Source organism: Dromaius novaehollandiae, unplaced genomic scaffold (assembly GCF_036370855.1).
Source record: "Dromaius novaehollandiae isolate bDroNov1 unplaced genomic scaffold, bDroNov1.hap1 HAP1_SCAFFOLD_56, whole genome shotgun sequence".
Taxonomy (NCBI): domain Eukaryota; kingdom Metazoa; phylum Chordata; class Aves; order Casuariiformes; family Dromaiidae; genus Dromaius; species Dromaius novaehollandiae.
The window spans coordinates 43,686-57,089 of record NW_026991304.1 but is presented as its reverse complement, the minus strand read 5'-3'; the positions used below and the strand labels follow the sequence as shown (position 1 = coordinate 57,089).

General features: G+C 49.6%; 1 protein-coding gene across 1 annotated transcript; it reads right to left on the bottom strand.

The window, feature by feature from the left end:
- Window positions 1-10,546: 10,546 nt before the first annotated feature.
- Window positions 10,547-12,680, bottom strand: LOC112994042 (leukotriene B4 receptor 1-like). Its single transcript, XM_026118146.2, has 2 exons — window positions 12,621-12,680; window positions 10,547-11,877 (listed from the first exon to the last, which is right to left on the bottom strand). The coding sequence occupies exon 2, from the start codon at window positions 11,857-11,859 to the stop codon at window positions 10,825-10,827; it is 1,035 nt and encodes a 344-aa protein (XP_025973931.2). The 5' UTR covers window positions 11,860-11,877; window positions 12,621-12,680; the 3' UTR covers window positions 10,547-10,824.
- Between the last annotated feature and the right edge of the window lie 724 nt (window positions 12,681-13,404).

Here is a 13,404-nt window from a genome sequence, read left to right as displayed (position 1 = left end):
CTAATTAGGAAGGAGGATGTAGGAGCTCCCCCTGGGCTTTCCTTAAACCCCATAGGTTGTTGGGGCACTCTTGGCAAGCTCGCTGAATGCGGGGTCAAGGCAGCCTTGGGGGAAGCTCAGAGCATGGGGCCCTTCCCATACTCCCTACTTTTTTTCAGTCATTTCTGCAACCCTTCGCAGTGTCCTCGCAACCCTCCCAGTTCCCCCTGCACATCCTTCCATCATGCCCCAGTCGTCCCCCTCCCCACAAGGACTCTTCCTTCTCCCAGCCTCAGGTCCCTTGTCCCCTGCACACCTAGGACTCACGTCTTCTCTCCTGGGGTCTTTGCAAGGACCAGGTTCCCTCTCCTCTGCAGGGTGTCTCTCTGCACCAGTCCCTTTGGCAATTGTTATAACCACTGGGTGTGACTTCCCCTCTACACAACTGAACAGGAAACACTTATGTAAGAGTCAGCAAAACCACAGTCAGAAGAGGAACTGGGTGAGAGGCAGCATCTGGGGGCTTAAGGAGGAGGGAACTGTGAAAGCTTTGCCCCTGCTGCCCTGGAATTAAGCGCGGTCACTCTAAACATTAGAGCACAGTGCCCTGGTGGGTGTCACCATCCCTACCTGGTGAATAATTCCTAGGGGAAACAGGCATTTCCATGTATTGATAGCTTCGGGTTTAGTGGAGGGGATAGGGGTGACAGCATACATGCCATCCACTTCCCAAACACTGTAGAGCTCCTTGCACTATCTGTCCATCCCCTTGACTGACCAATTTTCCAGCTACCATCTTGTTTATTCCTCTATTGAGATACCCCTATAACCTTCCATGTGTGGGGGGGGATTGTTCATCTATCTACTAACCCATCTAATCATGTATCCACCCACTGACCCATCCATCCACCAGTTCATCCCTACTGCCACCAATCTGACCACCCTTCCACCCATCCGCCAACTCATCTGTTCATCCATAAACCCATCCATCCAACCACTCACACACTCATCAGCCAGCCAGTCCATCCATCAGCACATCCATCCATTCATTCACAAACCTATCCATGCATCCACCAATCCATCAGACAGCTGTTCTATCCATCCACCAATCCATCTATTCATCCATCAGCCCATTCATCTACCCAGCAACCCACCCATCAACCAACCAACCAACCCACCCATCCATCCATCCATCAGCTCATGCATGCATCCACCAACCAATACACGCAACAACGTATCCAGCCACCCATCCATCCATCGTCCCATTCATCCATTCATCCACAAACCCATCCATCTAAGTCTTTACCAGTCTATCCACTAGCACAACTAATTTCACCCTCTCTGGTGAATTTCACCCTGTGTCTTTTTACCATCTGAAACAGTGTCCCTGATCTCCCAGAGAACCCAGGCATCAAGACCACCTTTCATTTTCCTGATGTCAAACTCATAGCGGAAATACTGCTCGAAAGGGACCAAATCCTTAAGCTGGAATCAATTGAAGCATTTTCACTCAGCTACAATAAATCTTAACATCTTTAGGATCAGATGACATAAAATACCTTATGGATGAAGTGCAGTGTGATGGAGAAGATTTTAACATTAGATTGTTTTTCCCCCTAATATGATCAAAACCCAAATAGTGAAACATTTTTAACATATGAATTTACATCTCTGGTCCCCTCTGTAACCAGCTCAGGCATCCTTTTGAATTTCATTGCTGCATAAAGTTATATTTCTTCCACCACAGATGACCCAGCTGCTCTGGAATTAATGCAGCTTCCTCCTATGAGGCACTGTCATAATGCCTTCATGACCTTAATTATTCGTGATGAAAGGAATTAAGGAGTGTGAGCATGTGCATGTAACTCTGTGCAGGAGTGATGAGAGCTTTTGCGGATTAGATATAGAAGGGAGTTTAGACATTTTTAGGTGTGTATTGACATCCTGTAAGTGTCTAGCACTGTGGTTTATTTCTTCTGTTGTTGATATTACTCCTGAATATGTAGTTCACTGATTGTCAGTAATTTATATGTCACTAATAAATCAAAATATCACTTTTTGTTGATTTGGCTTAAACTATATGAATTGAGTTGTGTTTCCCTGCAACAGTGAGCTGGGAGACACTTTCGCAGGTTCTCCTACGGAGAGAAAGAACATGTCACCAGGGAGTGTGAGCTCAATGTGACTCCTCAGGGGTCCCTTCCTTCCCCCTACAGACACCATTACAGAAGCCATTTATAACCTGCACATGGCTGCTGGAGAGCCAGGAAGATCAATCAGGATGAACAGTGAGGCACAGAGTACAAAAGATACCCATGGGAAAAGGGGAAATGAATCTGTGTTTACATAGACAGCAGTGGAGCAGGATCCCGCAAGAGCCAGTAGTTAACAGAAGAAAGTCCCAAGTGGTTACAGCTGAACTCAGATGCTTGACCAGCAATCTGTAATAATCCCACTGCTGAGTTAGATTAATGTACCTATGCAGGGGGGAGCACCCAGCTGTCACAACCCCTGTCTCAGCTGAGTAAAGATTGCCAAATCCTTCCACTTCCAATTCCCCTTTTATCAGTGAAAACACCCAGCTAGATCAGAGGGTTCCTGTGGGAGGAGGGCCTGCCAGACCATATTGCCTGCAGTGGCGTTCTGGCATGAATATTTGAGATGCACACGTCAGCAACCTGGTGCTCTTGCAGTAGGGGAGATCCTCCCCAGAGGGCCACAGGGCAGGAATGGGGCATGAGTTAAATTACAGGCTGAGCTCATGGCAGTGTCAGTGGAACTGAGACAGGTGAGAAAACCGTGCATGCACAGGCGACATACCAATAGCAGTCATGAGCTGGCAGCCCACTGCAGTGTGCAGAGGTGTGGCGGACAGATGAGTGAACTTTTGCCTTAAACATTTCTTGGTACATAAGGTGCAAGCAAACCATAACCCCAAACAAGCCGTCTGTCCCCAGCGGAAACAGGACTAAGCTGCTGCGACCCCTGAAATGGTCTCCCTGCGACCACCCAGGACACACCGAGCCTGCGCTGAACCAGATCACGATTGGGCAGAGACTTTGGGACCTGGACTGTAAATTATTGCCACTTAGCACAACTTTTATAAAACTTGCTTAGCATGAGTAGTAGCTAAATTTGCTGAAGCCTTAGGCCGCACTCCCTAGTTCAGTGAGAAAGGGCCCCAGAGCTGGTGCAGGCTGGAATGATAAGGGAGTTGCCAGCAGTTTGCATTCCTGTGCACTGCTGAAACAGTGTTAATTGCTGGAATTGCCACCTCTTTGTCAGGACCTTGAGAGATAATGGCTGGACCCAAGACTGGAGACATACCTGTCAGCAGAAACAGTAAACGGCCTACCTACTGACAGTGATGAGACCCAATAAGGAGCAGGAGACCCCAGACCTAAATATTACTATTGGTCTGAACTATCACGCGAGGGGTGGGAAACTTAATTTGAAAAAGCTATAACTGCCCAGGGATTTCTTTGTTTGGGGTCCCTCGTCGGAGGCACCCAGCTTGAGCTGTAATTCGAATGGAGTCAGCGGAACATCATCGGCCTCGGAGTGGTGGTAGCTAGCTTCTTCTCTCCTTTTCCAACTTTCTCTATCTTTTCCCCTTACCCTTGTTCCCCTCTTCCCTTCACCTCCCCCCCACACCTTTTCTCCCCACTTCGTGGAAAATAAAGTTAAAAGGTTGTACAATATTTGACCGGTTTTAGCGTCTTAATCTCGTCCTTGGGATCGTAACGAAACCTTCCTGATATTGGATCGGGACGCCATGGTGCTTAGGGGCCAGGACACATCCTGGCACATCCTGACATGTCCACCTGCTATCCCCATCCTGAATAAAGTGTAGATTATATGTCCTTGAGTGGTGCGGGTCTCTTCTTGCAGCCACCCCACTGAAATTCCCCTAGGACTTTTGGTGGTGATTGTGAGCCTGGGTGTCAGCTGGTCGTGGGAGCATTTTGGGGATAAAATCATCTCCAAATCTGAGCAAGAGGTTGCAAAATTGAAAGAATTAGTAAAAACAGCAAAAAGGGAGTGGCAAAGGGAAAAGAAATGGCAGTCAATTTGCCATTTTAAATTCTATTAAACTTTCATCATTTTTAAATTTTAAAATTAGTGAATGCAAGATATGATTGGGAAGTAGAAGTCTCCTTTATTCAGCTGGCTACTAAAACCTCCAGCAACAGAATGCTGAATCTTTGAAGTGCAAGCTATAGCTGATGCAGATGAGATGGGCTGTTCTCAAGAAGGGAATGCAGAAAGAGAAGGAAGTGCTAAAGAAGTAACAAAAAGAGAGGGAGAAACTGAATATTAAAGTGGAAGAATTCCAAGCTGTGAACAAACACAGGTTGTCCTGCTGAAAAAGCTAATCCAAAAACACTTGAGAAGCAGACAGTAGCCCTAACTACTAGCTGCTAGTAGCCCTAGGTATAGCCCTAGCCCTAGCATAGTTACAAGGCAGAAAAGAAAGAAAAAAAATATAAAGCTGCAGTGCCTTCAAGTACAAAAACTTTTGCAAAAGCAGAAGGGGCTGGAAATGTTCTGAAAGGTGGTCAAAATCTCAAATGATGAAGAAAAACATCAGAATAAAAGAAACTGCTTAAGCTTAAGTAACACATGAATGTAACTTTAAATGTTCTTAAGGGAAGTCATTCCATCAATTCAAGATGAGTTTTGGAAAAGTACTGCAAAGATGTAACCTAATGGATTGGCAGGTATTTTCTTTGTTTGTTTTTTGGGAGTTCTATGTTTTTTTTGTTTTGTTTTTATTGTAACCCTCTGAAGGACAGCAGCCTTCAGAGAGGCAGATAGACTAAGCAAGGGAATTTTTATTTTCAATAATGTTCTTTGTAGTAAGTAGGTAAATACATGGTGCATGGCTCATCTTTAATTATCTTCCTCCTTGGATGCCTTGAAAACTGTTTGAGACAGTATTTTGATTCCTTGAATAAAAAGGACCCTGAAAGCATGGGGATTCTGAATAAATAGCTAGTTTTCAGCCTTGTTAAAATGTCTTGTGGATTCCTCAAGGTCCTTGGATTCGTTTGCAGATGGAAGTGTATTCTATTTACAAATAGAGCTCAACCATGTAAAATAAATATCACAGATCTAAGGTAGTCTTGCAGTCTCTCCTTGCCCTGATATCCTGGGGTGCATTAGGAAGAGTGCTGCCAGCAGGTTGAGAGAGATGATCCTCCCCCTCTACCCAGTCCTGGTGAGGCCACATCTGGAGTACTGTGGCCAGTTCTGGGCTCCCCATCACAAGGGAAACATGGTACTGCTGGAGGGAGTCCAGTGGAGGGCTACGAAGATGATTAGGGCACTGGAGCATCTCTCCTGTGAGGAAAGGCTGAGAGAGCTGGGCCTGTTTAGCCTGGAGAAGAGAAGGCTGAGAGGGGGTCTTATCAATGTATACAAATATCTTAAGGGGAAGTGTCAAGAGGATGGGGCCAGACTCTTCTCAGTGGTGCCCAGCGACAGGACAAGAGGCAGCGGGCACAAACTGAAACACAGGAAGTTCCATCCGAATATGAGGAAAAACTTCTTTCCTGTGAGGGTGACGGAGCACTGGAACAAGTTGCTCAGAGAGGTAGTGGTGTCTCCTTCTCTAGAGATATTCAAAACCCACCTGGACACGATGCTGTTCAACATGCTCTAGGTGACCCTGTTTGAGCAGGGGGGTTGGCCTAGATGATCTCCAGAGGTCCCTTCCAACCTCAACCATTCTGTGATTCTGTGATTCTGTGATACAGCTGCAGTGGATGAGTCCACTTCTGAGGAGAGCTGGGATGAGTCTTTCTGACTAATGTCTAAGAAACAAGTCTTGCCTGGCCTCACCCTGCCCCATTTTCTCTGTTCTCACCCTACTTCTGCTTAATGTTCTAACTTTATACACAGATCTTATGAGACCTGAAGAGGGAATGTAAGCAAGACTGATCTCAAGCTGGTTACTCTTTCTTCATTTTCTTCCTTTTTCTCATCTATCTCCACACATTGTCTTCAATTAAATCTCCTCTGAAAAGGAAAAATAAACCTTTCTTACCATATGTCAAAACCTAGTCATTCAGGCTCAAGGGTTCTCTTCTGTCTTCTGCTTGTAAACCTTTCCTCAACAAGCAACCAGTGTTAGCCTCCTATACATACATATAGAGCTTAGGCAAGTGAGAATCTTGTCTTTCCTAGAGATCTGCTACACATTAGTTGCTCTCTCAAAAATGCTGGTGGATTTCCTGAAGGGGGATGGCAGGATCTCCTTCCTTGGCTGTGCTAATCAGCTGTATTTCCTGTTTTTTCCTGGCTGCCATGGGCTATGACTGCTACATAGCCATTTATCACCCCCTGCATTATTCCCTCACCATGAGTGGTGCAGCTCTGTGTCAGCCAGGTAGTGGGATCCTGGATGGCTATTGTAAGAGTAGAAGTAGAGTAGATCTTCAGATGTTCACTCTGCCCTTCTGTGCATCCCATGATGTACATCACTTCTGTGAGGCTTCTTGTCTGTAGGAATAAGCCTGTGCAGACATCTTATGGGACCAAGTGATGCTGTACACCATGATCTTGGTGTCCATCATCCTTCCCTTTTTCTTGATAGTTATCAGGGAAATTCAAAAAATGCCTTCAGTTCTGGACAGATGCAAAGCCTTTTCCACTTACTCCTCACACCTTGCATTGATGGCTCTCCCCTACAGCTCAGGCACAGTTGTGTACTTAAAACACCCATCAAGGGATTGTGCAGACACTGAAAAAAACCTTACTCTGTTTTGCACGATTGTGACCCCCCGCCCTGGCCATGTTCAGTCCTGTCGTCTGTAGCCTGAGAAATAATGAAGTGTGGATCAACCTAAAAACATTCCTGTGAAGAAAGTGGTACTGCAAAATACATAAAATAGTGCCAAAGGTACCAAAAGTCCCAGTGAGGTATTTGGTTGTCTGAACATAGTCATCCCATATTAACTTTGAGGGGAAAAAAAAAAAATCCTGCCTAGTTTTGATCATCTGCAAGAAGGGGTCTCCTGAGGCATTCCTGTCATCTATGAGAACCCTCCTAAATATCATCATAACACTATACACTGGAGCATCTTCAGTGCCCAAAGGTATTTCTAAGCAGATGGCTAGTTCAAGCCATCTTTACCAAAAGTGCCAGTCCCATTAAATGAAAATAATTAAAAGTAAATGGAGTCTAGAGGGTGAAACATCTGACAAGAGGAAGGTGAATACCCTAAGGCTGTAGAAATCACCCGCTAGCCCCCTTGACTATCCAGTGTGTCCTTGGGAGAAATCAACTTAAAGAAGTTAAAAGACATGGGTGTGCCTTCTCATGACATAAGGTATTGTGTTCTGTCAAGGCCCAGCCCTCCATCAGGCTTTAGGGACCTTTCCTGGGTGCCTGGATCCTCTAAAGGCCCCAAATGGCCTTTACAACCTACTGTGGGATGACTGATAAAGCTTCTTGATTGTCCCAGTGATTACTTTTTCCTTTCTGTTTCAAGCGGGTTGAGTTTTCCATGACTCCATACAAGATCTTTGGCAGTGGAAGGAGATTTTTCATGGTTTAGTTGACTCAAAGGACAGGAGCTTCCTGCCCTATGAAGTTTCAGAATGGTTTCCCCTGGGCTGGCAGAAGGAGTAGCCACAGGGAGAGTGTATTTTGAGGATGTGATTTTTGTACACACATCCATCCATCCATCCGCTCATCCACCCACAGACTCTTTCACCTCCTTAGCTATCATACCCATCCACCTGCATAACAGTTCATGCAACCACCCATTGATCCACCCTTCCAGGTACATTTCCATCTGTTCACCCATCCATGGGCCCATCCATTGATCCACCACCAACTCATCCATTTATCAATCCATCCATCCATTCATATACAAATCCACCCACCCATCCATCTACCCACCCTTCTATCCATTGAAACACCCATCCAGCCACCCATCCATCCATGCAGCCACCCATCCATCCAGATACCTGTCCACCCAAACATCCATCAACTCACCAGCGTTCATCAAGGCCCTCATCCATCCCCTTCTATTCTCCCAACCCACTCACCCACCAAACCACACAACCACCCAGCCACCCATTCATCCAGCCACCCACACATCATATATCCACCTATCCATCCATCCACAAAACAATCCACCCATCCACCCATTGACCACCTATCCATTCATCCATCCATCGACCCATACATCCACCGACTCATTAACTTACCCATTCATCCACCCAAACATCTATCTACACATTCACCCAAATCTCCATCCATCCATCCCCACCAATCCTTTCAACCATCCTCCCACCAACCCACCCATCTAGCAATCCAACCACCTACCAATTCATCTACCCACTTGTATATTCACCCACCCATCTATCCACCCTTCCACTCTCCCACCCACATACCCATTCACCCACCTACCTTTCCATCCATCCACCCATGAATCCGTTCAACCATTCATCCACCCACACATGCATGTATCCACCCACCCACTCGCCCATCCATCCAACTATCCAACCAGCCAACATCGACACATCCATCTGTCAATTCATGCATCACCCATACATCCATCTGGCCATCCATCCACTCTTCTACCCATCCACCCACCCACTCATCCATCCATCCACCCATTCACGCACCCAAACATCCGTCCACCAACTCACCCACATATTAATTCAGCAGTCCCCTTATCCACACATGCATTTACCCATTCAACCATCCACCCACACACTCATCCATCCACTCATCCATCTATGCACCTATCCATCCTGCCAGCCACTCACCTGTCCACATACTCACTCATCCATCCACCAACCCAGCCACCCACACAAAAAATCCACCCTCACATCCACCCAGGCATCTATGCACCCACTGACACAGCCATCTAGCCATACACCCCTCCACCTGTCCACACAAACTTCCATTCATCCACCCTTCCATCCATCTATCTGCATCCATTTTTTGAACCATTCCACCCAACAACCCACCCATCCACCCACCAATCCATCTGTCCACCCATCTATCCCTCCACCCACCTACTCATCCAGCCACAAATGCACCCACTCACCTACCCACCCATCCATCCCTCCATCCAACCATTCATCCACTCATACAACCACTCATCCATCCATGAGGTAATGCATGCATGCATACATCCATCCACTGACCCAGTGCACTCATCCCTGCTTGCATCCAGCCGGCCAGCCATCCAGCCAGCCACCTACACAGCTATCCATCCATCCAACCATCCAACCATTCATTCGTCCACACACACACCCCGATACAGCCATTCCTTCCTCTACTCCAGCACTTGTCCTGAAACCTTCTCCCCACAGCCTCCTTGCCCCATGTCTTGTTCCTACCCATTTTCCCCTCTCACACTTTGACAGGGTCTCCCTGTACTCATCTGGCCCATCATCTCTCCTTTCCCATCTCTTCACCCTTGACAACCACTTCTTCTTCCTCCTCTGTCTCTCTCCCTCCTTTCCTCCATCTTTTTTCTGAACGTGTTGCCTCCCAGTGACCAAGGATCCTCCAGTCTCCCCATCTGCTCCCAGGGTCCCCCAAACTTCCCAGCTGCCCACTCAGACCCTCTCACTGTCCTCTGTCCCTTCCAGTGCCTCCTCTATCCCTCCCAATTCCCCCTCCAAATTCTCTCAGTTATCCCACCCCATCCCAGTGTGCCCATTCCCTCCCAGTTCCCCCTCCTCCACACCTTGCCAGGATTTGTAGTCCCTTCCAGTCACCTCCACTCCAACCCATGGTCCCTCATCCTGGCATGTGGGGGATTCACATCTCCCCATTGGTACCCCCTTCCTCTGTCCAGCTGTGGCCATAACCACTCAATGTCACATTCTCACCCCCGCCCCCTGCCCCTACATGGCCTCAGCAGGAAACAAGGGGAAGGAGGTGGAAAACTTCAGCAGAGAGAGGACTCAGAGCTAGAGAGAGTGCTCGGTGGCAGGAAGGGATGAAGAACCCTGGTGTCCCAAGCCACAGTGGCCCTGAAGATAACCTTTTAGCATCTAACCTCAGGCTATGCTGCCATAGCCCAACATGATGACCGCTTACATCCCTGCTTACTGTATTTCCCCAAGAAAATAGGCTCTGTCAGGTACCTGTGAGAGGGGATGATGCACATACATGTGGCTTTGTATCATGGCCACCCTCAAACACCTGAAAACTTATGTGTGCAGCTTCAAATAGCATTTCGTCTGCCCACCACTTCAATCTGCCATTGGGCTTTCAGCAAACCACTTCAGCCAGGCATGGCAAGGGACAGATCTTCTCCCGTACACCCATCCATCCATCCACTCACCCACACATTCATCCATCCACCTATCTATCCACCCATACCTACATACATGCATACATGAAAATTCATCCATCCATACAAATACCCTCTAGGCACCCATTCATCCATTACACCCATCCCACAGACACCAGCAGCCCCTTGGAGCCCCAGGGTGTCCTTTAATGGAGCAGAGTCCCCATGCCCTCTGCCCCTCCCACCCTGCCTCAGGTGGCTCTGTCTGTGTAGCACCAGGTGCTATTGGCACAACTGAGTCCCAGCAGAGCAGTGAGAGGATGGGGGGCACCCATTCCTCCCGGTGTCACCAGGTACATGGCAAAGGGGTAAGGAGGGACATGACTGGATGGGTGTGTGGATGGGTGGATAGTTGGATGGATGCATGGATGGACAGATAGATGGGTGGTTGGATGAATCAGTAGATGGAAGTGTGGGTGGATGTTTGAGTTGGTGGGTGGCAGCCATGTCCACACACATCTATTCCAAGCCATTTCACTGCGTATGCCCATCCACACATGCTCTGTGCCTTCCCCAGTCACTCTGCGTTGCTGCTTGGTGCTGTGTCGTCCTCCTTGCCGACCTCTCCCTCTGCCTCTGTCCGCAGCTCACCCATGCGTTGGGTGGCCCTCTCTGTGCCTGTGCGTCTACTGCCAATCTCTGAAGCCGTTCCCTCGAAGAGCCGGGCCATGAAGGTGGCACCGGCAGTGCGAAGCAGCCCCCGTCCAGCGCAGGCATAGAGGAGGGGGTTTACTGCGCTGCTGAAGAAGGCTAGGGCTGTGAGAGGGGGCCGGGCAGCTGCAGCAGCTCCACGCAAGCTCTGTGTGCCACGGAGCTCGCCAGCCACCTCCAGCAGGTTGATGGCATGGTATGGTCCCCAGGCAGCAGCAAAGGCAACCACCACCAGCACCACCAGACGCTGGGTACGGCCCTTCCTCCGAAATCTGGTGTGCCGGAGCCGCCACAGCAGAACACCATAGCCAGCAGCGATGGTGGCCATGGGCAGTGCCCACCCTGCCACTGTCTCCAGGAGGTTGTGGAAGACCAGCCAGCCTGTGCTGTTGTGTGCCCGCTGACACCGCTCCCTCGGTGCCTCACCGGACACCTGCCGGAAAGTAATGGTGGGCACAGCGAGAAGGAAGGCCATAGCCCATGCGGCAGCCACAGCGCCATGGGCTGCCCGAGTGGAGTGGCCTGCCAGGGCCAGCGTGGGCCGGGAGACAGCCAGGCAGCGGTGGAGGCTCATGAGGACGATTAGGAAGACGCTGGCATACATGGCAACGGCACAGATATAGTGGCAGCCCTGGCAGGCTGCATGGCCCAGCTCCCAGCGCCCGGTGCTGAGGAAGCGGAGGTAGACAGGGGCAGTAAGCAGGGTAGCCACATCGGCCAGCGCGAGATGGGTCACTAGCAATGCTGGAATGCTACGCCGGTGTGTCAGCACTGTGGAGCTCCACAGGACGAAGGCATTGCCTGGGAGGCCCACAACAAAGGCCAGTGACAGCAGCACCAGCCCCGCGGTGGCACCAGGGAGAGGGGCAGCCGTTGTATTGGAGAAGCGAGGGAGGGTCATCAGAGCAGGCAGATGGAGCTGGGGGTGGGGAAAGAGGGGTTACACAGACTCTCTCTGGACAAACTTAAACACCCAACCATCCACCTATCCATCCATCTACCCACCCACCCACATAACTGATCCACCCACTCATCCATGTAACCACTCATTTACCCATCCAACTGCCCATCCTTCCACTGAAACATAAATCCTTCCACCCATCCATCTACCCAACCATCCATCCATCTACCCACCCATACATACACTTGCCTCTTCTACACCATTTGCTCTCCTCTCCATACATACACTGCCTCCTCACCGCAGTCTCCTTCCCCCATTTCTTGTTCCCACTCAAACATCCCCCTCTCACCTTTCACCACAGCCTATCTGTATTCATCTATTCCATCATCCCTCCTTCCCTCACTCTACAGCCTGTGGGGACTCTTCCTCCTCCACTCCTCTCTTCTCATTCTCTTCATTTCTTTGCCCAGCCTATTATCTTCCAGTGCCCTAGGATACCCTAGTCCCCCCACCCACTCCCAGGGTCTTCATACCTCCCAGTTACCCACCCATATCTCCCAGGTGACCACTAGGACCCCTCCCCCCAGTGCTTTCCAGCCCCTCCCAGGACCTCCTCTATCTCTTTCAGTTCCCCCTCCAGACACTTTAGTTCTCCTCCCTGCCTGCCAGTGTCCTTCACACTTTCCCAGCTCCACCGCACACCCTCTCAGTATTTGTGGTCCTTTCCCAGTCACCTCCACCCCAACCCAAAATTTCCTCACCCTGGCACGCTGGGGACTCCTGTCTCCTCTTCCAGGGTTTGCTTTCCTGGACAGGGCACCCCCCAGCCCCTCTGTCTCTGGCTATGACTGTAACCACTGGCTTTCACTTCCCCCCTGCATGGCCCCAACAGGAAATCATTGTACAAGAGGAAGGAGGTGGCAATACTTCATGAGGGAGGGGTCCCAGGGCTGGAGGGAGTGCTCAGCAAGGTCAGGGATAAAAGACCCTGACATCCCCAGGCACAGTGGCCCTGAAGTGAATTATCCTGTGTGATGTAACTGCTAGGTCACACTGCCCTGGCTGAACACAATGACTCTGACCCTGGAGCGAAAAGGCTTTCCCAGGCCCCTATGGGAGGGAGTGATGATGAACAGACACTTTGAGTGACACACAATGGGTTTCAGGGGTCGGAGGATGTCCATGAGACAAGGCCATGTGTGTTATTACTCACTCCCACAGGTGTCTGGAAAAGCCCATTTCCTCCATGGACACAGCCACTGTGTTGGGACAGGGCAGTGTGGCCTAAGGGTTAGACTACACAGGATACACTGGATGGCCACGTTGGCTGAGAACAGTGTCCTTCAACCCTGCCCCTCAGTGGGCATTCCCTCCAGCCCTGAGTCTCCACCTTGATAGAGTATTGCTGCCTCTTTCCTCTTGCACAATGATTTCCTGCTGGAGCTGTGCAGGGCGGTGGAGTAACGCTCAGCGGTTACAGCTGCCACCAGGGAGAGAGAGTGCAGGGGGCACCCTGTCAATTAGAGGGGACCCTGGGAGAGAAGA

What these genes read in the sequence shown, in the direction of transcription:
- LOC112994042 (XM_026118146.2), bottom strand. Translation starts at nt 11,859, where the DNA reads ATGACCCTCCCTCGCTTCTCCAATACAACGGCTGCCCCTCTCCCTGGT.